This window comes from Balaenoptera acutorostrata, chromosome 18 (assembly GCF_949987535.1).
Source record: "Balaenoptera acutorostrata chromosome 18, mBalAcu1.1, whole genome shotgun sequence".
In the NCBI taxonomy this organism is placed as follows: Eukaryota; Metazoa; Chordata; class Mammalia; order Artiodactyla; family Balaenopteridae; genus Balaenoptera; species Balaenoptera acutorostrata.
Genome location: NC_080081.1, coordinates 33,595,658 through 33,623,207, shown reverse-complemented (window position 1 = coordinate 33,623,207; position 27,550 = coordinate 33,595,658). Strand labels below are relative to the sequence as shown.

The 27,550-nt window shown below is 36.0% G+C and overlaps 1 protein-coding gene across 3 annotated transcripts; it reads right to left on the bottom strand.

Annotated features, from left to right (window-relative positions):
* Window positions 1–244: 244 nt before the first annotated feature.
* On the bottom strand, window positions 245–27,535 carry DIS3 (DIS3 homolog, exosome endoribonuclease and 3'-5' exoribonuclease). 3 transcript variants are annotated; one of them, XM_057532682.1, is made up of 21 exons: window positions 27,202–27,535; window positions 26,438–26,595; window positions 23,849–24,042; window positions 23,355–23,428; window positions 16,046–16,213; window positions 15,130–15,294; window positions 13,831–13,944; window positions 13,565–13,702; window positions 12,837–12,983; window positions 12,343–12,459; window positions 11,976–12,077; window positions 10,957–11,021; window positions 10,785–10,869; window positions 9,171–9,298; window positions 6,567–6,653; window positions 4,523–4,679; window positions 2,913–3,127; window positions 2,636–2,804; window positions 2,350–2,508; window positions 1,549–1,671; window positions 245–913 (listed from the first exon to the last, which is right to left on the bottom strand). In XM_057532682.1, exons 1-21 carry the CDS (start codon window positions 27,427–27,429, stop codon window positions 830–832), a joined length of 2,877 nt encoding a protein of 958 aa, XP_057388665.1. In that variant the 5' UTR covers window positions 27,430–27,535; the 3' UTR covers window positions 245–829. The 3 variants fall into 3 exon arrangements, with proteins under 3 accessions (XP_057388665.1, XP_057388666.1, XP_057388667.1); XM_057532683.1 differs by lacking the exon at window positions 27,202–27,535 and adding an exon at window positions 26,868–26,925; XM_057532684.1 differs by lacking the exons at window positions 26,438–26,595; window positions 27,202–27,535 and adding an exon at window positions 24,980–25,199.
* Window positions 27,536–27,550: the final 15 nt, after the last annotated feature.

Genomic DNA, 27,550 nt, shown 5'->3' with positions numbered 1-27,550 from the left:
CGATTGCCTCCTTCTTATTTTATAAGTAACATGATGTGATGTTTAAAGTGCCATCTCTATTCTTTCTTTGAACCCTAATGCCTTATTTTCGGGGAGATATTTGAGCTGAAGGTCAAGGACAATGATCACACTTACTATCTGGTATTAAAAACACAACTATTTTTCCAGTTAGATCAAAATATTCTACTTCACCTTCCTTCAACACCCAATTCCCAAACATTCACAGCTGTTCAAGAACCACTAATAAAATGCAGGAGGCTTTTAATAGTAAAGGAACACTTAGTATAAGTCGGGTAAATTAAAAGTGGCAAAGGAGATTAAATGCTGAAGTCCCTGACAGCTCCTGTCTTCATTGTCTTGAAATCTAAAAACTGCTGTACCGTACACTGACAGCTTTCAAGACTTAGAAAGAATAGATTGTTCCTTCTAAAAATGTTATATTTTCTCCATAGGAAAATTACAGTTTTTTTCTATCAACAGTAGATAATCAAATTACTTATGCAAAATTCATCTCCTCTTCAGTGAGCAGGTGAGTGCCCCCTTTAAATGATCTTTACAGGTCCCTCAAGTTGTTATCCTGTCACGATTTAAGTGATGCTTGTTCAATCGAGTTTTTCTGCATAAATAGTTCTGTTCAATCCAGAAAGGAAGCAGTATGATGGGACAGACACAGTCAACAGTTCAATAAAAATGCAAATTTTAAAAACTATTAAAATGTACTTAGAAGTAACAAACTGCATCACACACTTCTTAGGTTTACAAGTGTTCCCTCAAGATTTTTTTTTTTTTAAGGAAACCAATCTTTGAAGTTTTTTTTCCTTGACTGTAGCTATTTTTGAAGCTTCTTCTTCTTTCTCTCTGGTTCACTAATGTCCATGTTTGAAGTATCAGTAGGAACGCTTATTCCTGGTATCTAAAGTAATGCAAATGGGAAAAATCAGTGAGTAAAAGCGTAAAATAAGGAATAAATCTCATTCTCATCTTCCCCTTCCCCACTGACGCTTAGTTCAAAAAGATGCAGGGGTGGTAGGGGGAAGAAGGAGCAGTAGATTTTCCGCACGATGTATGTGTTGGTATATATTTCACACACAAAGGAACAGTGGTTCAGAATGTAAAAGGCAGACATGATCTCAGCAGGTAGAAGCATGTCATTTGGGAAGGGTGTGTTTAACCACAACGTTCAATTTATCCTAGCTGTGAGCCACTCTGTCAGGATCAGAGGCCTCAGGTGTGTCGGGGGCAGAACCAAGGTTAAGAACCAATGTCTTAGGTGAAACACACTTTAACTTGATCTTCAGAAGTGCAGATTTCAGAAAGAACTAGGCAGATCTCAGAACTCCACTTTTGGCACCAAGGACCTCAGAAGAAGCCCAGATGCCTGGGTTCCCATGGCCTAAGGAAATCAGTGAGAAAATAGGATTTCCTATGCAGATATTTGTCCTCCACAATACTTACAGGATTCTATCCTTAAACAGAAATAACTTATGACTATATCAGTCTCTTTCACAAAATAGGTACTGTTTATTCCACCACAACATGGACACTTACCTGTGGTTCTACCAGGGACATTCGGATTTTCTGATGCTGAAGATTAGAAGAGTCTAACATGATTTTCACTTTAACTTTATCAAATATATGAAACACTGTATCTTCTATTTTAAGTGATGGTATCTAAACAAAACACATTTTAATTGCTTTCTTACACTTGAGGCTTGGTTCTAATTCTTTATAATTTATCTTCCATATTAATTTAAAAGTTTAAATTCTAAAAAAACTTCAATATTTATTCAGCATCTAGGTGTTCAACGTAACAAAAACCACTGGTCTAACAAACTCACATACATATGACCTAATTATGTGCAAACCTCCCCCTTTCATTAATGTGGTCCCAATATATATTCGTTAACTGTAGGATTCTCACCCCTTTAATTAGCAAATTGTTGGTGTTATACAGGAGCACAAAGGTAATGTGGGCAGAATTTATTGTTCTGTAGTTCTACTAAGATTAGGGAAGTAGGGAGTGTGTCAGGTAAGAGACACTTGGAATTGGTTGAAAAAATTCCCTTCTTGGAGCCATTTATTCCTTTACTTTAATCCATTTGTCCACTAGGGACAAAGCATAATTCAAGTTTTCCTTAGAGGGGAAAACTTTACATGGTATAAAAGAAATCAAGAACAACTTTCGTATATGGGAAGATATACTGAGCCGAGAAATTGTGAGTAAAACGATAAGCTTAGCTAGCATAAAGTTCTGTAGGGTACAAAAATAATTTTACCCTTTATAGGTACCATTTGCAACTGTCCCCCCTCCAAAAAAAACCCAAAATAAAAACATTAGAAATACTGTACCTCATCATCATAAGTAAGCCGTGGCTTTGGTTTGTCCTTTTCTTCAAAAAACACTGTGCCTTCTAAACCATACTTTGGAATTAACACCACAATAGCATTCTTTCTCACAAATAGAATATAAGCTTCTTCACTTACTATTCCTTTGCTTTTGAAAAATAACTGTAAAAAAGCATACAACCTTATCAAGGATTGTCTTAAAATATTCTGAAGTTAACAAAAAAAATAAATTCTGCAATTAAAAGTGAACAAAACTTCATTTCTAACATTAGTGATAGAAGGCAAATACCTGGGTATGAAAAGACACAGATGCACGCTGAGCGTACTGCGCCATCTTGTGCCGGAAATTGAGATTTTTACATAAATCTGCAAGCTTGTGTTTGTCCGTCAACTCCGGGTACGTGCAGTCGGCCCCGACAGCCACAGCCAACAACCGATGAACGATGATGTCTGCGTATCTAGATATATGAAGGAGAAGTAAGAATCGTGCTGTGTTCGCATTAAAATGTCCTTTTAAAATTTGAAATCAACTATTTCCTATCTCTAATTTCATAAGGAAAAAGTACCTTCGGATGGGTGAAGTAAAATGTGTGTATATTGGGGATGCTAAGCCATAGTGATGAAAATCAGTATCCATTCCAGAGCAGAAGTACACAGCTTGCATCATGCAGCGAGTTGCCAATATTCTTAACAGGGTGTTTAGATATGGGAAGGTAGGTGAATCAGCCCGGTCCAAAGAGTCAGCCAAAGCCTTGGCTGTATCAGTTTTAATTTCCAAATTCTGTGGATAAAGAAGAGGGAAAAAGCATCATATTAAACATTTTAAAATCAGTACCAGCATGTCTTGAAAATATAACCAATCAGATTGAACAAATACGGTGTTTTTTGACCACGTAGTAAGTGTTTATATCTTTTGTCCTTAACCTAGGAGAACTAAAAATAAAGTTATAAAAAGTAATGGTTGTTTTTTGCAACATTAAACCTTAAAATTTTCTGAACGCATTTGAAGGTACTACAGTATCAACATTCTTAAGCAATTTCAAGGGGAAGAGGATACTGGGAGCACTAGTGCTCTCTCTCAAAGTCCCATCTGTACTTGCCTTATCTTTGTTAGGGTAGAAAAAAAATCAAAGTAGATCTGGATACTTTTCAGCATATCTGGATTTTCTCTGCAGAGAGTTTCCCTCCATTCAAAGTAGAAGTAAAGACCAGAGGCAAAATAAAACTGTATTGGTTACTACAGCTCAACGTGCTGATACAGCAAGTAGCTGCTTGTTTTACTTTGGGAGATGAGGCAAAAATACTTATATCCTCCTTCTTCTACCCAGGTCATAGAAAGAAATAGGACAGTAAGGGAAAATTCTCCAATTTACAGTACAATCCTTGGAGCAGAGGAGAAGCTGATTCTGTTCTGATGGATATGATAGGAGCAGGCCCACCATAAAGGTCTGAAAAATCAGAAACCAACGTCATCCTGTTAGAATAATACCCTGAAATCCAACACTCCTTCTTCCAGCTCTCTTCTGGACAGGAAAGATGGGGCCTGAGCAAGTGATCCAAAGAAAACCAATGTAAGCCACAGTCACCCCAAGGGTAGGGATAATCATGCCTCAATAAGTCTACTAACCAGATGCAGGGAGTATAAGGGGGTAAGGAAATGGGTGCCCTTTCTCTGTTTTTCCTTTTTTCCACATATGCAAAAATGGACTTCTTTCTTAGGGGCATGACATAAAGAGGGCTTAAGTGAGTTGAAGATAAAGATAAAAAAAAACTATCTGTTAAGTCTCTAAAGGGAGACAGTTCGGAGGAGGCATGAAGTAACACAGGTATAAAGAACATGTGTAAAGTTTGGCACAGAGATATGGAAGAGCTTAATACGTTCAGGATATTATAAATAACTTAGTCTGGAAGATCTGGCTTTAGTATAGGGCTCTCTTTATTTAAAGACATTAAAGGATTTTATTAAACAAATGATTTCAATGTGGGAAGAGATGACCACACCCAAGTTAGATGACTTCTTTTTTTTTTTTTTTTCTTTTTTAATTAAAAGAACTACTGGCATATTTTTGCATCAGGAGACGACAAAATTTTTATGGAAAGGTAAATATAGACTATTCAGTGCAATGGCTAGATCACTACACAAATACAGATGCTTTTTCAAACTACGGGACCTTACCTTGGATTTACCTGCCTTAACAAGAATTTCGTAATTTGATGGAGGGGGAGCAGGATGTTTTCGAAGCAGAGCATGCTCAGAAAATTCTTCGTGAATTTTTTTTGCAACAGAGATGTTGGCAAGTAACATAAATTCTTCCACCATGGAATTTGTTTCTCTGCCAATGGCAAAATCGTTAAGTAAGGAAAAAGAATGAGACTTCTATATATCATTCACAGGTTACCTTCTCTACCAAGAGATAATGAAAATTCCTATGTAAACATTCATGTGTGTGTGCACATGTGTTTTTTTAAGAACTTAATATCCCCTTCATTTCTCAGCTGCTGTGCTAACGATCTCTTACTATGCATCTACTCCATGAGTAAATCTCAGGCTAGAAGAGACTACAAATGGCATTAAAAAACAGAAGCTTTACTAACTCTAGTAATATATAAAATCTAAATCATAAGCATTTTCACCTCTTTATGCTGAGTACAAACAGATTTTTATTCAATTATAAGTCCACAGAAATCAAGTTTTCTAAGAATTAAAAGCTATTTAGGTCATATCAATTTTGGCTTTAAAAAAATGAAAACGTTCACCAATAAACTTTCACCCCAAAATGAAGAGATATTTAAAATAGCTATTTTGGGTGCTTATTATGGCCCAGGCATTGTGCTATAAGTGCTATATACATTGTGATATGTGTGTGTGTATACATACACATATACAATACGTATACACACATATGTATATATATATGGATATAAATATTAGTCCTGCTTTGCAGATGAGAAAACTAAAGATGTGTAACATCATTCTCTTGCTCAAGATTAGAATTATCAGTAGAAACAGGATCTGAGCCCATATAATCTGACTTCAAAGCTCTTAACCAACGTGATATTGTTTTTCGTTCTACATAGTCTATGTCCACTTAAAATTTAGTTTAGTAAATGATCTGTGTTCTGTTTAATAGTGCTTTCTTTCTCCCAAGTTACTGAACATGCATTATTAATCTGTCGTTCATGTTTCCATTTTTAACAACATCTTATAACTTCTTGACAAAATTCCTAAAATATATTATTTTTTTTTTTAATATTAGGAAGACCTCTAATCGTACCTTTAAAACTATGGGACAATCTCTTAGAAATGTGTTTTTTCTTCTTGGTAAGAAGAAATGGGTGATGTTCTACTTTGGCAAAACTAGACTCAAGATTTTCCTCAAAAAAGCCCTTGGTATTGGGTTCACTGTTTCTATTAACATTAGACTTATTTGCACAGAAATTCACCCAAAGGTATTTTTAAATTTTAGCTCTAATGCTATAACGCACACACTGGTCCTAACTAACAAACTTGAGTATATTCCCATTTTTAATCCTTGGTCATCTACTAGAAAAGTGTAAATGCATGATTAATTTCAGATCACCTTACATAATAAGCATGGAAAAGAGGCCTAACTCTGATTTCATCAAAACCAACCTTGCCTCCTAAATCTTAGCCCAAATCAATAAAGCAGTAACAACAATACCTAACCTCTGACTATTCTTCACAACACCCTATGAGGTAGGTACCATTACCAATCCTATTTTACTGACAAATAAATCGAGTCACAGAGAGGTCAAATAACTTGTCCGGAGTCACTGGCAGAAGTGGGATCCAAATCTAGGCAGTCTGGCTTCAAAGCCCAGTGTTTGGCCACTATTCTATCCTATCACAGTATATTCTCTATTAAATACTTAAGAAATTAATGAGGGCAATCTTCCTTTACTTACCATAGCTATTACTAGTCAAGTTCTAATATACCACACATTAAGACAAACCAAACTGGCAGTTTTCCTTTTATAATATTTATCTTAAAAATAAGATACATAAATTTTATATAAAAAAGACTAGAAAGTGAAATCATTTATTTTTCTCTATATTTCATAAGTAAAAAAAACTCTGTAGAAATCATAACCCTACTAAAAATAGATATTTGGGGTACAAATATGTTTTATTAATATATATACTAGATATTACATGAAAATCAAAATCTTATCTACTACCCATCAAAAAAATTGCATACCTAAGTTCCTTGGTCTGCAGATCTATAGGATCATGAGTTTCACTGTCCATGTGGAATCGAACTTCTGGAGAAGAAAGAGTCAAAGCCCTAAATAAGATAAAGAGGTGAATCAGTCATGTGAGCAGTAACAGATATAATTCTGGAAGTGATTCTTTTAAAACAGAAAATGATTAGAACAAATGCATAACAGTTTTTCTTATGAAAGCTTTATGACTATCTGCTAAGTTTTATGTTCCATTTTCACGGACAGCCTAATATTTTACAGTTCTAAAATGCATTTAAAAAGGGAGGACAGGAGCAACACAACAAAATGAGTCCTTGTGTATCTCAGGATTTGAATGACTTCTGTACCGAAACTGAGTTTTTACTTAGCTACAAGAGTTTGTAATCAGTTTTATAAATAAAGAAGGTAATCAATAGTATTTTATTTACTACAGGAAACAACGTATTAGGGTGAGGGATGGTGGAGAGAGGCAAAAGGGAAGCTGCCATGGGTAGATCAGTAACATCAGAAGATCCCCAGATCAAAAGTATCTTCCACATACACTCAACCAAGGAGAGGAGACAAACTACAACTAATGTCACAAACACTAATGGCTATTAATATCTGAGTGCTGTGGGTCAGAGAGTGCCCTAGGCTAAGTGCTTTACATGCACAGTTCATTCAATGATTTGGCAAGTTCTCCTTTGAAAAGTAAATTCCCACAAGGCAAGGCAAGTATTATGTTTCTACACACCTTGATGCTATTTTCATCAGGTCAGCTCCAAATCAACCTAAAACTAAGGATTTTAATGAGGCTGGGTAATTTGGGACAATCACAAAGAAGGGAAAAAGATGATTTGGGGCAAGTTAAGTGGAATTCCAAGTCCTTTTTTCCCTTGACTCTTCACCTTTATTAGAAGAACTACAGAAGAAATACTAGAGAGGGAATCCTGACAAATATTCCTTTCCTTCCATGCATAATTTACAATAAGGTTCTAAACCACAATTAATCTGTGTTAATCAATACATCTTGACCTGAAGAGCAAGGTATACTAATCACATTTTGATCACTTTTTCTTCACAGAACATTTAAAACGTGACATTTATTCTTTAACATAGACATATGATAGATATAATTTAAGACACAACATATCCTTTAAGAAGGTGAAAGACACCAATTTTTTTACTGATTCCTTTCTCTATTCATCCTAAGACTGAGAAGACTCGATGATATGTTTTACCAGTAGATGACTATCAATACTTACAAAACTAGAAGTACAGAGAGTTCAAATTAACGAAATATCCTTCCTGTCCTAATTAGCGGAAGCTGTTACAGATGCAAATTTACATCTCTTACTTTAAAACTGCCAAAATAAATAGAGTTTCAATTTGTTTTATTCACTTTGCTTTTACAACAAACATTCTTCTGATGCCTGGCATACTGAAAACCTTCAATAAACGAATACTTGATGAAAAATGTGTTGTTTTGTATTACAAAAGAAATCTAACTATACTCTTATTTACATCTTAATGACAAACTTGAGCAATAGTTTCATTGGGTTTTACGACATCCAAATTATCCTTATACAGTTCCAAGTTTCATACTAAGGATCATAAGAAAATTCCCAGAAAACTGAAGTGTGAGTAGAGATAGGGTTGGCTCAGCATAAATACCTAGAACAGCACTGTCCAATGGAACTTTCTGCAGGGATGGAAATGTTCTCAATCCACCTTGTCCAACATGGTAGCCACTAGCCAAATGTGGCTACTGAGGACTTGAAATATGGCTAGTGTGACTCAGGAACTGAATTTTTTATTTTCTTTAATTTTAATGAATTTTAATTTAAATAGGCACATCTTATGAAAACAGCACAGATCTAGAGTTTGCACTCCCCAACAAAAACACTTTTAGTAACTACTTGTGAACCTACCCTGAATGGGCACAGGAGCCCAGAGACCAACATATGAAAGGCTCAAGTACCTGCTTTACTCTGACAGCTGATGATGTTTTTCAAGAATCAAATTTCTTCTAACTACTTAAACAAGTTTGGGTACTTGGATACTCCTTAAAACTCCTCTGCAGTTCGGCAAATGCCATGATATAACAGCTAAAAGATGTAAACCTGCCACTATTAATCAGATCTTTGGAAAGACTGCTTCTAGGTAACTCTTAATCATTTAAAAAAATGAAGGTGTTGGATTAAACAATCTCTAAAATCTCTTCCAACTCTAAGTGCAAGAAGGACTTCATCTAAATTTATTTAAACATCTGAAAACCAATGTTCAATCTTGAAACTCATTTCTAATTAAAATCAGGAACAATCCATAGAACAGTCTTAAGACAATCTTGCCTTCCTAGAATTTCTTCAACATCTTTAACTCAAACATATCAAGATCTTTGACACAACAGAACTCTTGAATAAACATCAGTCCAGAATCAAGCTGCTAACATTTAAAAAGGTATCTAGAAGAAATGGAATGTTTCTACTTAAGAGTCCCTCTTCAGCCTATTAAATAATTCATCCTTGTCCATGATAAAACACTTTAAAGAGTTCACAAGTTATCTTAATACCAGGATAGGTGAATTAAGACAAATCTTAATAACTATTTTTGAAATGTACCCATTTTCAATTCTTCTTTTTTTCAAAATTTTAGCTAGTTTATTTAGTCCACGGAGACTAGTAGTAATACTATCATTCATGGCTGCTGAATCAATTCTCATCTGAGCTTCAGCATATGTAAGGGAAGCCTAGAAAAGAAACCATATGTTAATACAACGCTTATAAAAACTGCCTTACTATGTTCTCCTATTTCCACTACATAAAATCCATGATTTCAGAAAACCTAAAATCAATAACAAAAGAAGAGATTCCTATCTATAATATTTATACTCCACACCTATGATTTCTGGTTCATTTACTCTTATCTGATGCATTACACAACATAAGCGAACTTATGTTAAAACAAAATAAAATGGTAGAATTGTTAGTAAACAGTTTAAACTCTTTACTCATAGTTCAGTTAATGTATAAATACTTAGGTAATGTTAAAATAAAATAAAAGGAAGGTTAGATCATTCTCTGATAATGACTGTAAAGTGAAATCCTTTCCAGAGAACCAATACTGCCTTTCTCACTGCAAATAATTAATAAAATTGTAATAGTCTAGATATCATGTTTTATAGGAAATCTACTAAATACCCAAAATTAAGTATTTAACCTAAGAATCAGAAAAATCATAGTAGAAAACATTAATTTCTAATTACAATCCAAATATACAAATGGTACCTCTGTTCCTATTTCCCTCCTTATGGAAAATACCATTTTTTAGCTTTTTTTTTTCTAAGCAGGTTTTTGAGTAAAAATCAGGAATAGTATAAGAGAGTTAGGTGATGCAGACCAGGTCAGATTCTTGGGAGAACCAACTTATCTATTAGGGGATAAGAGTTCTCCATCTAAAAATGTTTTCTGTTATATGTTTACTAATTTTTTTCATATAATTTTGTTACACTGACCAAGTCTAGGAGAATTATAAACTCATCCTATTTAAAAATACTAATCTAGGAAAATTTAAATCATTCACACATTATTATCTGTCAGTTTAACACTGCTTTCTTTCCAATCACTAGCTGATTAGAAAAGCATGATGTCAAAGGGAGAGAAAAAGCAGGTAAACTTGGAAAACAGATCATTGGAAGAAAAGTGGTTTGGCAAACATCAGAGGTAGATTCAGGGCAAAATAAGAACACAAAGGAATCTGGGGAAAAGTATAAAAAAAAGGAGAAGAATGAGAAAAACATAATCTGGCTCCATTCTGTGTGAACATTGATCTCAGGCTAGTCCTACTGGAATTCAACCATGATTTATGACATTATTTCAGTGAGAAAATGTGAGGAACAAGGCAACGGTGTACATGCCATCTTTTAAAATACTAACCAGTTATAAACTGGGACAACATCAAACACTGGAGTTCCTGAGTTAGGGCTAAAAGAAACCTACTTGGTCTCCTCTAGTACATAGGCTTCGTAAGTTTCTGAATACAGGAAAACTGCCACATAAACTCATTTCTAAATAACAGCAAGAATTTAGCAAATAACTGAAAACAACTAGATTTTGCTGCAACACCGGGGAAAAACTTGTGCTTATTATTAATAAGCCTAACTTTTTCAAAACGATCTAGAACATTGTTAGAAGCACCAAAGATGTTAAACATGAAGTAGTAACCATGAAACCAACCTTTGAATTAATGACACTTTTGGTAAACCTTGTTTTTAAGATTTCGGCATTGTGATTCATTTCCCAAATACATGAAAATGCCAACCTATGAGGAAAAATGGATGGTATCTGTTAATGGGAATCGGTTGAAGCAGGAAATACTACGTTTTAATGAAGAAATGTGCATAAATACCTGTCAGCGTTAGCTCTCAGGGAACATAAGTTAGAGCTAAGCAACTCTGGAACCATGTCAATCCTCTGGAACGAATAAAACAGAGTTGTGGATTACTGAGCTGTCTCCACACAGTTTCTGAGGTTCTACTCTCAAATATCAATAGCCTTGATCTTACAAGGGGAGCGAAAAGGCCTTTGTGAAAAGAAGTGAGAAAATGTGAAATAAAAAGTCTATTTCTAGAAAAGTAGTTACACACAATTTTTACGAGAGGGAAGCAATGAAAGAAAACTGGATTTCATGTCAGTCGGTCTAAGTGTAAGTTCTCTACACTACCCACCTAGCTGTGCTCTGAAACTTTGAAATCTCTGGTCTGTACAATACGTTTGTGCTAGATAACAGACACAGGCCCTAATAGCTCTAAGACTGGCCCTTCCTCCAATACTTCACACAAACTACAGGGTGTTTTCAACATTCTCAAAAAAGAGAAACACTAAATTTTTATGGAAAAAAGCTACACAGAAGAACTTTGACAATGAATTTATCACAGACTAAGCTTAACTTTCCCTTCTACTTTCACAATTTTTCTCTGTAAGTTTATGGGAGCATACTTAATGAGGAATAAATGGTAAATTGTGACAGAACAGACTCGACTTAACTATATATATAAGAAACAGAAAACATATTAATTACCCACCAATAATAAGTTAAATGCTACACAACAATTTATATCAACTACATCTACTTGTTATTTGGGTCACTCAATAACAAAACACATTGCCAATATTTTCACTGATTTAAGGCCATCTTATTCTATGTATGTCTTTTAGCTAATTCATGTACTATTCCAGACTGTTCAAGAATCCAAAAGTGCCCATGATTTTGACAAACTGCACAATTAACAAAGTAGTAATTCATATTTCACTATATACTGAGGCTGTCCTCTTCTCAGGAAATACCTCAGATGGTTTTATTATTAAGAATAAAACAGATGATGGAAATGATGTATCAAAATTCCACTCTAAATTTAACATACTTACCTTTTCACAAAGATACACAGTTGTTCCCCTTCTAGCTGATTCTTGATCCAATGCATTTCCTGGTCTAATAAAATAGCTAACATCAGCAATATGAACACCAACCTTAAAAAGATAAAAAGGATGTCAACATGCTTAATTGGGTAAATGTACTAATGGAGTTCTAATGAGAAGAAATATGGCTAAAAGGAAAAAGGACCTTAGTCACAGTTACCATTTCAATTTTTTACATGCCCATTAGTCTCTGCAGCTACAACTGACTCTACTTGAGACATAAATAACTCACAAACAAATTCTACAATGGGTCAAAAGAAAATTAACTCAAGACCAGTACTATATTTGGGTAGAACGTCATTATAATTATGAATACCTCCAAATTTCCATTCTCAAGTTCTCTACAATGGAGAGCATCATCTATATCAGTACATCCTGGGGGGTCCACACTACAAACACACAGATGTCTCAGGTCTTCTCTGTTTTTCATGTCCTAGAAGATGCCACATTATTAAGAAATAAAAAACTATTTTGGTGGTACAGATGTAACACAAGCTCTTATGCAATCAACAATATCTATTAATTTTTTTAAAAAAAGCTTTATTTCTTAATTATAACTGCACATCATGATTTATAACTTGTGAACTCCTCATCTTTGGAAAGTCTGACATAAGCTAATGTCTGTCCCCTAGAAAAGTCTGTCTTTCAGTAAAGCAAATGCTTTCCGTGATACCTAAGAGTTCTGTACCAAACTAAATGCAGGGGAGGAGGGGACTACGGTTTCTACATACTTTAAAAAAACACATACAGAAATCAAACAAAATTAGTAGCTCAGATACAGTGATTCACTAAGAATTCTTTTCAACATACCTTCTCAGTGATGCACCAGGGCATCTTTGGTAGAAGGCTAAGAACAGCCTGTGAGAAAGGCTGATGGGGAACATCATGCTCAAGTAACAAAACTTCTGTTTCAGTCTCTTTGTCTCCGACTTCACCTAAATTTTTTACAAAGTGTCCCTAAAACCAAAAGATATTATTAGAAAGGTGTATTTTACAGCTTTCTGTTTAGCAATTTATACTTTACTATCACATTAAATCCCTGAACATTTACATATCACTTTAGTATTTCTAAATGTTCTCCACACTTCTTAAAAATGACAACTAGGTAAATTAAAGCTAAAAATGACAAAGACTTCTCAAGTGATTTATGGGGGAGACTTCCCAAGGCCCCGGTTCTCATATAACAAGGTGTCTGTTTATTTCCTATTATTTTTCAAGTTTAAAATGTGCTTCAAATATCCTACCTTCCAAATTCATTTATTTACAATCTACTTAGGTCTCAAATGTTGTTTTTGTAGTTGCTGTCACCAGAAGTTATTTGTTAGGAAGTTTGAGTAAAAGTCACCAAATGATTTACATTGGAATTTCCTAAAATTAAGTTTCAAATTGGACGTACACTTATCAGGTAACTGTGAAATACTTCTAGATCTCAGTATGTATTTTATACAAAAGCAGATTCTATTTTCAGGAAAAGAAGCAACTTTATTCCCAAAGTTTTAATTAAATATTCTAAAATAAAATGATTAATTCAAGCTTACATTTGGATATCTGGAATTTCTGGGCCAACCATCAATAGCAACAATAATTCTCTGCCCTTCTAATGTAGAGGCCTGTCTGGTTTCTATCCGAATTCTAGGGATTCTCTTTTCAGCAGGAGTAAAGAGATGTCTTCTTGACTAGAGAAAATTAGGAAAAAAGATTTTACACATACAAAAAAGGCTAGGGATGGGGGCAAGGTGAGGGCTCTAAGTTCTATTCAATGTATTTCATTTTTTTATTACATAGCAACATGCTGTTTACTCACCTCTTTAATATCAGACTTGGAAAGCATGCCACAATATGGTCTCCAGTTCCTTCTTATTATTCCAACAACTCTACCTGTAGGCTTTAACATTTTTTCACTTACAGCAGTCTTAAGCTGAGATGTAAAAATAAAAGTAAAAATCTTCAGTTATCTTTCCTGTAAGGATAATGAGACAATTTCCCTTCAAAATTAGAATACAGATACTTTCTCAGGCAGTAAATTATGACATAAAACTACGGAATTTTGATGCTTCAAAATTCTAGGCAAGAGCATGCCAAACAAAACTACAAAAACAGTTCCATGATAAAGCACTACAAAAAAAAAGAGAATCGAAAAAAGAAAAGTAACTGAATAAATATGTCAGAACTGGACTCTGCAGTTTTAATATGAAGATTTACTGACTTGCACACATGTGCGTGCACACACACACACACACACGCACAGGTCTGGTAATTAAAAGACTAGGATTTTAGTACTAGTTTTCAATAATTAGCTGAGTGGCATTTATTAATTCATTAAAAAAGAGATGTATCTTTAAAGGTTCATCCTTATCCAAAATATAAACCCAAACAAATAATAGTTCTTATTAGAAATGGCAGAAGAACCTTATGGTATTTCACCTCTAACACTCTCCTATGGCCTGGACTCTGCAAAGATAATTTTATAGTAAGACTCCAGAATAGTGAATGTAATTCATATAAAGAGAACTACTACTAATGTTGTGTGAATTCCAACTACTTGTATTATTCTTTTAATTCTAAAATGGGAAAATAAATAGGTCATATCAGGTAGACTTTAGGTCATAAGAAACAACTGAAAGCACTCTCTTCATAATGAATATGGTAATAGAGAAGGAATTATTAAACAGACCCATTTGTAAGGGCCCAGAAGTACATCTCTTATGCTGAGGGAACTTTAACATTACATAAACGCATTTCAGAAAATTTAAAATTTGTATTTACTTAAACCTCACTAATTCAGCCAGATCGTACACCTGAATGTCAGAATTCAAGTTTCATACTCAAGTCTTTTTGTATTTAAACCTTTGTCTTATTTGAGCAAAGTAAGACATTAATATAAAGGCAGACTACTTAGAGGAAAAGAAATCAACTATGTGTATGACATATATTATTAAACTGACAGAACTATAATTTTATTCATTATAAATAATGAATAAAATAAATATTAATAAAATAAATCTGAAAGCAATGAAACTTGTTTAATTTTTTCCAAAGACAATACATTAACAACTTATTCAAAGCTACACAGACAAAAAATAAAACTTTCTTGGTTTCATACAATGCGTTCTCTCTCCTCTTCTTTCTCCATATCATCTTCATTTTGACCTTCATCAAGTAGAACCACAGAAGATGGTGCTACCCACTGATTCTTTGGAAGAAGCTCCACAGCCACAATATCTTCATGAATAGCTCGGTTTAAATTTTTAAGTCCTTGTAAGATTATCTGTTGAAACAGCAAATGACACATGCCCAGATATTTTCAAAGGCAATATAATAATGGGAAGACTGCCTACAGAAGTTTAGATATATTCTGATGTCTCTATGTTTCTATTTCCCCTCCTTTATGTATTTTCTTCCTTTATAGTGGGGCCCTTTACTCTGCCCTCTTAATTTCTCAATAGCAAATAGAAAACACATGGTCAGAAAATACGGGTTGTGTTCATGGCTCTACCATAACTCTTACATTAGTACCACAATTTCTTAATCTCTCTAAATCTCAGGGTCCTGATTGGTAAAACAAAAAAGAGAGTACCTACTCTTACAGGCAGAGTTGAAAATAAATGAAATGCAGTGTTCAAAGCAATGAGACGAGTACCTGCCCAATAGTCAGCACCCCAAAACAACTGCTATTTGCTTTAAAGTGTGTGAAGCTCTCTAGAGCAATTATACATTATGTAAATAGTATTCCCACAATAGATCATAATACAGAAAATAGAGGTAGCATAGTGGGGTTTTTTATTGATTAGATTTTTATTCTCTTAAAAGTGGGTTAATAGTTCTTTTCCTCAATAAGCAGTTTTCTGAAAAAGTGATTAATTCTACTAGTATCTATGACCTTTCACATAACTTTCTTCAAGCTGATAAATTGGGAGGATAAAGCAAATTTAACTTCTTGTACAAAAATGTGAAACACTTGTGGAAAAAAATAGAACAGAAAACATTTTAGTGTAAAAGGAATTTATGTACACACTTGCCTCTTTATTGTCTTCAGTGTCACCATGAACCCAGACTGTAGCTTCTAAGTAATTTTCCCTGCTGGCTCTAAATGTCCCTTGAAGGTATGTACCAGATTTTATGCCTTGTTGTAGCTTACTTAATGGAAGATGCTCTGAAAATATTATTTTTCCACTTTCTATTTCATTCTGTGAAATAAACAAACCAAGAGATATAGTTAGTAGTGAGTCTTTTGTATGCTCCATATACAACTATTAACACCATCAGGTATTTTTTAAAACCATCATCCACATTATGGTATATACCACTGTATGAATTTGAATGAACATAGCACAGTAAGAAAAAAAATATGCTTTCTACTCTTAGAAATACACAAACATTTCCATTTCATTACACTTAGGTGTCAGCTACAGATGCAGAACACTAAGAAACTCTGTGTACCCCCCTACCCCTACCCAGGCCTCCTGGAACGAAGGTGTGTAGTTAGGTGATCAAGTGAGCGGGTAGGTATGTAAAGGGTAATGGAAAGCCTCAACTGCATGAAAAGACTGTGGTTCCTGAAAGCACAAGAAAAGCTATTTTTATTTGGATTATTTTAAACAGCTAAAGCTGTTAGATAGAGGTAGGCTGGCATCTACTGTAGATCCACCACAACACCCTCCAGGATTCTCAAAGACCTCAACATCCAAAATCCTGATTGCTTGGCTTCTTTAGTTTTCTTCATTTCCTAAATTTCCTACCTTCTGAGGAGAATACTTTATACCTTCTTTTTTTCTGCTTACCTCTCCAAGTTCCTTGTCTTCCTTCCTCACTCTCAGATGAAGGACCTCCATCTCCACACTGAGAATCAGAAGCAGTCACTCGAGACCTACTTCACCTCCCTACCGCTGAATCTGCTCACCTATGTGCATCTACCTATCATCTCCTCTCCTCTATTCAAGAACTTTGTCCTATAATTACCTTCTCTCTCTGGAATCAAATTTCCCCCCTCTCTACTATCACGTCCTCACCATCATATAAACTAATATAACCTATTTTAAAAAAATATGGACCTATTAAATACTATGATCCATTAAATAAATTAATTAATGATATGGTCTATTAAAATACATTAATTAACTGATTAACTAATTATTCCCTCATAGTCCCATCCAATCTATCACCAACTCCTAAAATCAACAAAATATTTGTATCAACAAAATATACCCAATATCTGATCTGACTACTTCTCACCACCTTAACTGCTGCTACCATGATCCAATTTTCTGTCTTGTCTCCCAGGGGTACTAGAATATCCTCCTAATTGGAGGATCTTGCTTCTAGTCTATTCTCCTTAGAGCAGCCAAAAGGATGTTACTATTCTCCTGCTCAACAGCTGTCTAGCACTCATGGGCTAAAATCCAGGGTTTTTTTTTCCATGACTCACTACACCCTAAATGATCTGGTCTCTACCTACGTTTCTGACTTCATCCCTAACATTTTCTCCCTTGCTCACTCCATCCCAGCCACACTTTTAGCTATTTCTTGATCTTGCCAACTTATTCTAACCTCAGAGCCTTTGAACTTACTGTTCCTTCTGCATGAAATGCTCTTCCCCTAGTTAATGTTAATACATGGTTAACTCCCTTACATAATGTAGCTAAAATGTCTCTGTCTCAAAGCAATTTGCTTTCTTAACATCCCTCCTAGCTCAGTTTAGACATTACTTCTATCAGGAAGCCTTGACAGCCCAAATTGGGGTTAGACGCCCTTGCTAAGTTCAGTCAGTTCTCCTATAATGCTTGTTTTGAAAACACAAATGTGTTCCAATGAAATTGATATATTAAAAAATACCAGGTGACAACACAGGAGCACCTCAATACATAAGGCAAGTGCTAACAGCGATAAAAGAGGAAATCGACAGTAACGCAATCATAGTAGGGGACTTTAACACCCCACTTTCACCAGTGGACAGATCATCCAAAATGAAAATAAATAAGGAAACACAAGTTTTAAATGATACATTAAACAAGATGGACTTAATTGATATTTACAGGACATTCCATCCAAAAACAACAGAATACACTTTCTTCTCAAGTGCTCATGGATCATTCTCCAGGATAGATCATAGCTTGGGTCACAAATCAAGCCTTGGTAAATTTAAGAAAATTGAAATCGTATCAAGTATCTTTTCCAACAACAACACTATGAGACTAGACATCAATTACAGGAAAAAATCTGTCAAAAATACAAACACATGGAGGCTAAACAATATGCTACTAAATAACCAAGAGATCACTGAAGAAATCAAAGAGGAAATCAAAAATACCTGGAAACAAATGACAATGAAAACACGACGACCCAAAACCTATGGGATGCAGCAAAAGCAATTCTAGGACGGAAGTCTATAGCAATACAATCCTACCTCAAGAAACAAGAAAAATCACAAATAAACAACCTAACCTTACACCTAAAGGAATTAGAGAAAAAGAACAAAAAAACCCCCAAAATTAACAGAAGGAAAGAAATCATAAAGATCAGATCAGAAATAAATGAAGAAGAAATGAAGGAAACAATAGCAAAGATCAATAAAACTAAAAGCTGGTTTGTTAAGAAGACAAACAAAATTGATAAACCATTAGCTAGACTCATCAAGAAAAAAAGGGAGAAGACTCAAATCAATAGAATTAGAAATGAAAAAGGAGAAGTAACAACTGACACTACAGAAATACAAAGGATCATGAGAGATTACTACAAGCAACTATATGCCAACAAAATGGACAACCTGGAAGAAATGGACAAATTATTAGAAAAGCACAACCTTCCGAGACTGAACCAGGAAGAAATAGAAAATACAAACAGACCAATCACAAGCACTGAAATTGAGACTGTGATTAAAAATCTTCCAACAAACAAAAGCCCAGGACCAGATGGCTTCACAGGCGAATTCTATCAAACATTTAGAGAAGAGCTAACACCTACCCTTCTCAAACTCTTCCAAAATATAGCAGAGGGAGGAACACTCCCAAACTCATTCTACGAAGCCACCATCACCCTGATAGCAAAATCAGACAAAGATGTCACAACGAAAGAAAACTACAGGCCAGTATCACTGATGAACATAGATGCAAGAATCCTCAACAAAATACTAGCAAACAGAATCCAACAATACATTAAAAGGATCATATACCATGATCAAGTGGGGTTTATCCCAGGAATGCAAGGATTCTTCAGTATATGCAAATCAATCAATGTGCTACACCATATTAACAAACTGAAAGATAAAAACCGTATGAACATCTCAATAGATGCAGAAAAAGCTTTCGACAAAATTCAACACCCATTTATGATAAAAACTCTCCAGAAAGTAGGCACAGAGGGAGCATACCTCAACATAATAAAGGCCATATACGACAAACCCACAGCCAACACCATTCTCAATGGTGAAAAACTGAAACCATTGAAACTAAGATCAGGAACAAGACAAGGTTGCCCACTCTCACCACTATTACTCAACGTAGTTTTGGAAGTTTTAGCCACAGCAATCAGAGAAGAATAAGAAATAAAAGGAAGACAAATTGGAAAAGAAGAAGTAAAGCTGTCACTGGTTTGCAGATGACATGATACTATACATAGAGAATCCTAAAGATGGTACCAGAAAACTACTAGAGCTAATCAATGAATTTGGTAAAGTAGCAGGATACAAAATTAATGCTCAGAAATCTCTTGCATTCCTATACACTAATGATGAAAAATCTGAAAGAGAAATTAAGGAAACACTCCCTTTTACCACTGCAACAAAAAGAATAAAATACTTAGGAATAAACCTACCTAAGGAGACAAAGACCTGTATGCAGAAAACTATAAGATACTGATGAAAGAAATTAAAGATGATACAAACAAATGGAGAGATACACCATGTTCTTGGATTGGAAGAATCAACATTGTGAAAGTGACTATACTACCCAAAGCAATCTACAGATTCAATGCAATCCCCATCAAACTACCAATGGCATTTTTCACAGAACTAGAACAAAAAATTTCACAATTTGTATGGAAACACAAAAGACCCCGAAAAGCCAAAGCAATCTTGAGAAAGAAAAACGGAGCTGGAGGAATCAGGCTCCCTGACTTCAGACTATACTACAAAGCTACAGTAATCAAGACAGTATGGTACTGGCACAAAACCAGAAATATAGATCAAAGGAACTGGATAGAAAGCACAGAGATAAACCCATGCACATATGGTCACCTTATTTTTGATAAAGGAGGCAAGAATATACTATGGAGAAAAGACAGCCTCTTCAATAAGTGGTGTTGGAAAAACTGGACAGCTACATGTAAAAGAATGAAATTAGAACACTCCCTAACACCATACACAAAAATAAACTCAAAATGGATTAAAGACCTAAATTGAAGCCCAGACACTATCAAACTCTTAGAAGAAAACATAGGCAAACACTCTATGACATAAATCACAGCAAGATCCTTTTTGACCCACCTCCTAGAGAAATGGAAATAAAAACAAAACTAAACAAATGGGACCTAATGAAACTTAAAAGCTTTTGCACAGCAAAGGAAACCATAAACAAGACGAAAAGACGACCCTCAGATGAGAGAAAATATCTGCAAATGAAACAACTGACAAAGGATTAATCTCCAAAATTTACAAGCAGCTCATGCAGCTCAATATCAAAAAAACAAACAACCCAATCCAAAAATGAGCAGAAGACCTAAAAAGACATTTTTCCAAAGAAGATATCCAGATTGCCAACAAACACATGAAAGAATGCTCAACATCATTAATCATTAGAGAAATGCAAATCAAAACTACAATGAGGTATCACCTCACACCAGTCAGAATGGCCATCATCAAAAAATCTACAAACAATAAATGCTGGAGAGGGTGTGGAGAAAAGGGAACCCTCTTGCACTGTTGGTGGGAATGTAAATTGATACAGCCACTCTGGAGAACAGTATGGAGGTTCCTCAAAAAACGAAAAATAGAACTACCATACGACCCAGCAATCCCACTACTGGGCATATACCCTGAGAAAACCATAATTCAAAAAGAGTCATGTACCACAATGTTCACTGCAGCTCTATTTACAATAGCCAGGACATGGAAGCAACCTACCTGTCCATCGACAGATGAATGGATAAAGAAGATGTGGCACATATATACAATGGAATATTACTCAGCCATAAAAGGAAATGAAATTGAGTTATTTGTAGTGAGGTGGATGGACCTAGAGACTGTCATACAGAGTGAAGTCAGAAAGAAAAACAAATACCGTATGCTAACACACATATATGGAGTCTAAAAAAAAAAATGGTTCTGAAGAACCTAGGGGCAGGACAGGAATAAAGACACAGACGTAGAGAATGGAATTGAGGACCCAGGGAGGGGGAAGGGTAAGCTGGGACGAAGTGAGAGAGTGGCATGGACATATATACACTACCAAATGTAAAATAGATAGCTAGTGGGAGGCAGCTGCACAGCACAGAGAGATCAGCTCAGTGCTTTTTGACCACCTAGAGGGGTGGGATAGGGAGGGTGGGAGGGAGACACAAGAGGGAGGAGATATGGGGATATATGTATATGTATAGCTAATTCACTTTGTTATAAAGCAGAAACTAACACACCATTGTAAAGCAATTATACTTCAATAAAGATGTTAAAAAAAAAAAAAAACCAGGTGAATGCAGAAAACTGCACCTAGCTGAACCAAGCTGAATCCACAGGCGCACACACACACACACCTCTCAAACATCTATCAGTTACTTCAGATCACTGTGTTTTACGAGCCACACCATCTTCATCTGGTGTAACAACTTTCTGTTCAAATTTAGATAACCCTCTTTTCACCGCTTCATGAAGTTTCTGAGTGTGTCCCTAACCACATTTTCCCTTAGCTCTGTGGTTTTCATTATATAATTTTGCATGGCACAGGGACTTCGAGGAACACACATGTGTTAACAATAGAACCGACTGTAATTTCACCATATCCTACACTCACCGTACCATAGTGCATAATCAAATACAGTCAATCACCAATGTTGGATTACTCCTTGTTTCTTCTTCTAGACCAGTGCTATCCAAAACAACTTTGTGATAAAGGGAGTGTTCTTTTTGTGATCTCCAGTACAGTAGTCACTAGGCACAAGTGGCTCCTGGATGCTTGAAAGTTGAATAGTACAACTGAGAAACTGAAGTTTTAACCTGAATTAAATTTAAACAGCCGCATGCAACTAGTGGCTACCTATTAGACAGGATAATCCTAAATCTGTATTCTAAAAATCAAGCCCAGCTTTTATTTTCTCACTTCCATTTAGTTTTGTAAAGTAGCTGGTTGAAGACAAGCAGGGGTGGAGAAAATGCTGTGAAGACTGGATGTACGTATAATGTTCTATTACATAAAACCAATTTTTATATCAATAGTATCTACCATTTACATTTACCATAGCTGTTTGCCAGGCACTGAGATAAGAATTTTATTAATACAACTGTTGTCACCTCATTCGACCCTAATAACACTATGAAGTCATTATTGCTAAACACGCTTTACATACAAGGAAATATCAGCTCACAAAGTTTAATGGTTCCCTCTCAAGTCCACTATTGCAGTGATCCCTTTTCTCATCCCTCTGCCTCTAATCTTGCCCTTGATACAATGCATCATCTTACAAATCGAAATTAGAGTAGTCTCCAAAATAAGTAACAATTCTGGTCCTTCTCCTCTGTTCCTCCTAGACACACTCTCATCCACCTTTAATGTCTTTTAGCCTGACAATATAAGGTAGGGAGCCCAGAGTCCTATCTGCTAACTTCTCTTCGTAGCAGCCTTTTAGGGAGACCTTTATAAGACAGTTTAAAAATTACTAACAGAATAAATTGTTAAGTCCACACTATCTGGCCCCTTGCCTTCCCGTTCTACCTCTTATGACTCCCTCCCTCCTCCTATGGAATTGATGCTACAGCTGTATGCTCTCTGCAGTGCCCGCCACTTCTCTGTTTGTCAAATACCTACTCCTTATCACAAGCCAGCCATGAATTCCTTCATTTATTAATCAAACAGATAGTGCCACCTTGTGCCAGGCCCTACTCGGGTTGCTGAGGATATATCAGTAAACAGCGCTATTTGAGAAAGTCAAGTCTTTAGGGATGGCATTTTGATAAGAAGCCTATTAGAGCCACTCTTGTTGTTTATAACCCAACTCCTATTCCAATTCCAGCTTACCCACCGATATTCCAATTTTTAAATTTGGTAACTATAAGCGTAACATCCGGAAGTGGTTACATTAATAATTTCACTTTTCAAAAACAAAATAAAACAAACTCAAACATACCCCTTCTTCAGACAAACAAGCAAGACGATCTATGAGTTCAGGGTGAGCAGTTAGGCTTTTTACATATTCTTCACCTGAAAAATAAGTTTTTTGTTCTTGATAAATTCAAATGTGTTTTTATCCCCCTTAGATATGTTTTTTTCCTCTTCTTTTGTTTGTGACAGTACATATGTCAATTTTTTTGGGGGGGGGGGGCGGGAAGTCCTCTCTGTTGAGGTGGTCACGCCCAAAAGGCAGTGGGTCAAGTATATCTATAAGCTTTTATTGCTAAGCCAATTCCAAGTCTTGATAGGGAAATTAATAGCCACTGGTGGCACAACTCACTTAGCTTAGAAATGCTGCAAAATCAAAAAAAATACAAAAATATCACATTAAGTTATATAGGACTATGAAAATACCAAATGGTCAAATGAACATCTGATTATGGGCCTGATGATAGTTTTTATATGCATTTGCAAACATCAACTAACAGTCCGGTCTCCATGGAGACTTACAAGTGAAAGCTGCTATCCCTTCTTCTATGGCTTTCTCTTTGTTTTTCCTGTCATTGGTTATGAAGATAACTCGCAGCTGATTCTCTGCCGACATTTTCTTCAAATGTTCGTTGTACCACTTTGCTGCTACTCGAATGGCTCTATCATTCCTGTCATTAGAAGTTTCTCCCTGTAATTGTTCTACATAAGTTTCTCTAAATGTAATGGAAAGGGAAAAAAAGAAAGAAAGAAATGGAAAACAACAGAATCAAGCACGTGTAAAAAGTCTTAGGACATAGATGCTTAATAATTACTAAACTTAAAAGTCAACAGTACATCTTTTTCTCTTGAATGTATTCACATTTACACCTCAGAGCGGAAACAAATAAGATCCTTCTAGTCACGTTTTTAAGACAACAACTTGCTTGGAAAAGAAGAAAATCACATTAATGAAGCAATAAAAAGACTAAAATAAATTTATTTCACCAAAAGAAAAATTCAAGATCAGAATTTCTACTTGAGGTTGGGACATTAAAAAAGTAACAGTTTGTTGGAAAAAAACTATACTAAAACTTTGCAGGTCTGATAATGAGATTTCATTCAAACTGTAGATTATCAGGAATTCCTAAAAGCTAATTGTATGATTAGATGCTTTGTGATCATATGACTCATCTATAGTTATTAAATACATAATGCACGTAAATTATCCATGGTAAACCCTGAATAAGTGACAAACGCCATCTAGAGACTGAAAGACCAGATACAGATATGATTGCATATTCCTTCTAAGTCTATCCACTTGAGCTATCAAGTGTCAGCATACTTATTTCTTTAAATCTGTTCTTCGAAGCCAAATTTAAGTACAATAACAAAATTCAGCACAATAACTTCTACCTACTTCTTAAAGATTATAGGCTCAATTTTAGAATTTTATACTTATATATATGGTTTTCAGAATTATTTTATTATTCACCATTAAATACACCTGATAATGCTTTTAAGCTTATCAAAGACACTTATCAAGTTTTGAATTGGTTTTAGCATGACTGAGCAACGATCTTACATGAGATTTGCTCGAGTGTCTTATTCTTCCTGTCAACCCCAGCATTGCTAAGCTCTATTCACTGCACTTAAGCTAACAAAATTGCTAACCTTGGATTAAAAATCTGATGATCACGCTCCACAGAAACTAGGTCTTTGAGTGCCGGAAAACAGTGAAGCTTCTGTTTCTGGATTTCGAGGAGGAGACAGAAATAAGAAGTCTACAGGTGCTTTACTGATGTTCTTTATAACAACAGTATTTAAGTGTGGGATATAAGAATAAAGAAGAGAAATTTGAGAAATTAAATATTTTTAATTTGCATATTCCAATGGGATTTCATTATTACATCTACTGTCTAATCTAGCAGTTCTCAACCAGGGAGCGATTTCCCCCCGCCCAGGGGACATTTCACAATGTCTGGAGACATTCTGGGTTGTTACAGCTCGATGGATTGGTGGGGGAGGGGAGGTCTGTTACTGGCATCTACTGCATATAGGCAAGGGCTGCTGCTAAACATCCTACAATTCCTAAGACAGCCTTCCCATAACAAAGAATTATCCGGTCCAATATGTCAATAGTGCCAACACTGAGAAACTCTGATCCAATAAAAGGAAACTTAGGGACGTCCCTGGTGGCGCAGTGGTTAAGAATCTGCTTGCCAAGGCAGGGTACACGGTTCGAGCCCTGGTCCGGGAAGATCCCACATGCCGCGGAGCAACTAAGCCTGTGCGCCACAACTACTGAGCCTGTGCTCTGGAGCCCGCGAGCCACAACTACTGAAGCCCGTGTGCCACAACTACTGAAGCCCTTGTGCCTAGAGCCCGTGCTCCTCAACAAGAGAAGCCACCGCAATGAGAAGCCCGCACACCACAATGAAGAGTAGCCCCCACTCTCTGCAACTAGAGAAAGCCCGCTCGCAATGAAGACCCAATGCAGCCAAAAATAAATAAATAAAATAAATTTATAAGAAAAAAAAAGTAAGCTAGGACTCATCATAAATTATTTATGTAACATAAGAAACAGGCAATATATTTTATAAGATCACACATTAAGTTCAAACGAAGGTCTTGAATCTGAAACATAAAGAATTCTATTTCTTAACCTTACTGTCGTCAATATGTTCAGTTATAAGGTATTAGTTTAACTTTTAAGAGCCCATTAAGAATATATCTGCTTTATATTTTTAAAGCTTTCCTTCACAAACTCCTATATTTTATTAAACTATGTTGATTAGTCGTATAATATGGTATTCCAGAAACCTAGGCAAATCTCATCTTCCAAACTCCTACTGCTCAACTCATGCTAAAACCAATTCAAAATGAAAACATTTTGGAAATTAAAGTACCTATCATAGCCGAGGAGCCAGGAGACTTTGGTTCTGGGTTTGACCCAATCAATGCCTATGTGACCTTAGCAAGGTCTGTAAACTGTAAGAACCAAATATTACTCCCAGAAGTATGAAACCTATGGTGTATCTTCTGACGATGTCACAGATTACCGCCAGGAACTCTCCCCCCAGTTTACCTAATTCTATAGTTTCCTGATAATTGACATAATTTCCCCCCTACCTATGGTGCTCGTTAGTAAATGTATAGAAATGCTTCTCCTGGTTATTAGTCACATCTCGGATTCGTTTATATACCGGAGCACTCCGATTTCTCACTTCTTGGAGAACTGTTTGTAGCACAATGACATTCCTGATGGCAGGGTCCTCAAGGACATCAATCTTTTAAATAAATAAACAAATAAATAAATAAATGAAGAGTTAATTTTTTCCTGTGTTCATTCATAAATTCCTTCTGTTGAACGTGAAACTCTGCCGGTTAAAAAAAAAAACACTAACTGTACATTAAATAAGGAGCTATTTTGCAATAGAAAACCATTCAGGTCCATTAAGGAAGTACACATGTAAATAGGCTAATTACAAAACTTTGTAGAATTAACTTCATTAATAAAGTAATACGTTGGCCCACATAGCTTTCGTTCGTAGGCACTTACAAGCTGCCTGGGGGTCGCAGGCTGGAGGCCACAGAAGCCCAGGTCCCCGACCTCCAGACATTAAAATCTAAGGCAGAAGAGACACCAGGAGTTAGAAAATTTACGTATTTAAAATTCCTATAACTCCAAGAACTCAAAAAAAAAAAAAAAAACCGAAACAGTACATGGAAAAGAACCTCGGCCTGGGCGACAGGAGGCATAGGTCCTGACGGGGTTTGCCTCTCCCTAAGTACGTGATGTTGCCCAAGACGCTCCTCCTTGGGCATCAGTCTCCCTATCTCCCTTTCTCCTGGTGGCGCCGCTGTGCCCGCGCTTCGCCCGCCTACCGGCGCACCTGGTGGAGCAGCACGTTGGTGTCAGGCAGCAAGTAGTGCGGCTGCGGGCAGACGCTGCTGACCCGATCCAGGGGCTGCGGCTCGAGGACCGTCCCCTCGTGCGCACCGCCGCATGCCGCGCATCCAGACGCACCGCAGCCTATGTCGTCCCGCAGGTAGTGCTCGCGCACGATCTTCATCACGCCGCCCGCCCGCGTCTTTTTTAAGAAAGTCCTGGACTTGAGCATCTTGCCTCGCGGCTAGGAATCCCGACCCCGACAGTGCTCTTCCGGCGGAAAATGTAAAGCGTGGAGCCCAATAGCACAACTACACTTTACCCAGAGGTTTGCTCCTTCCCCCTCCAGGATA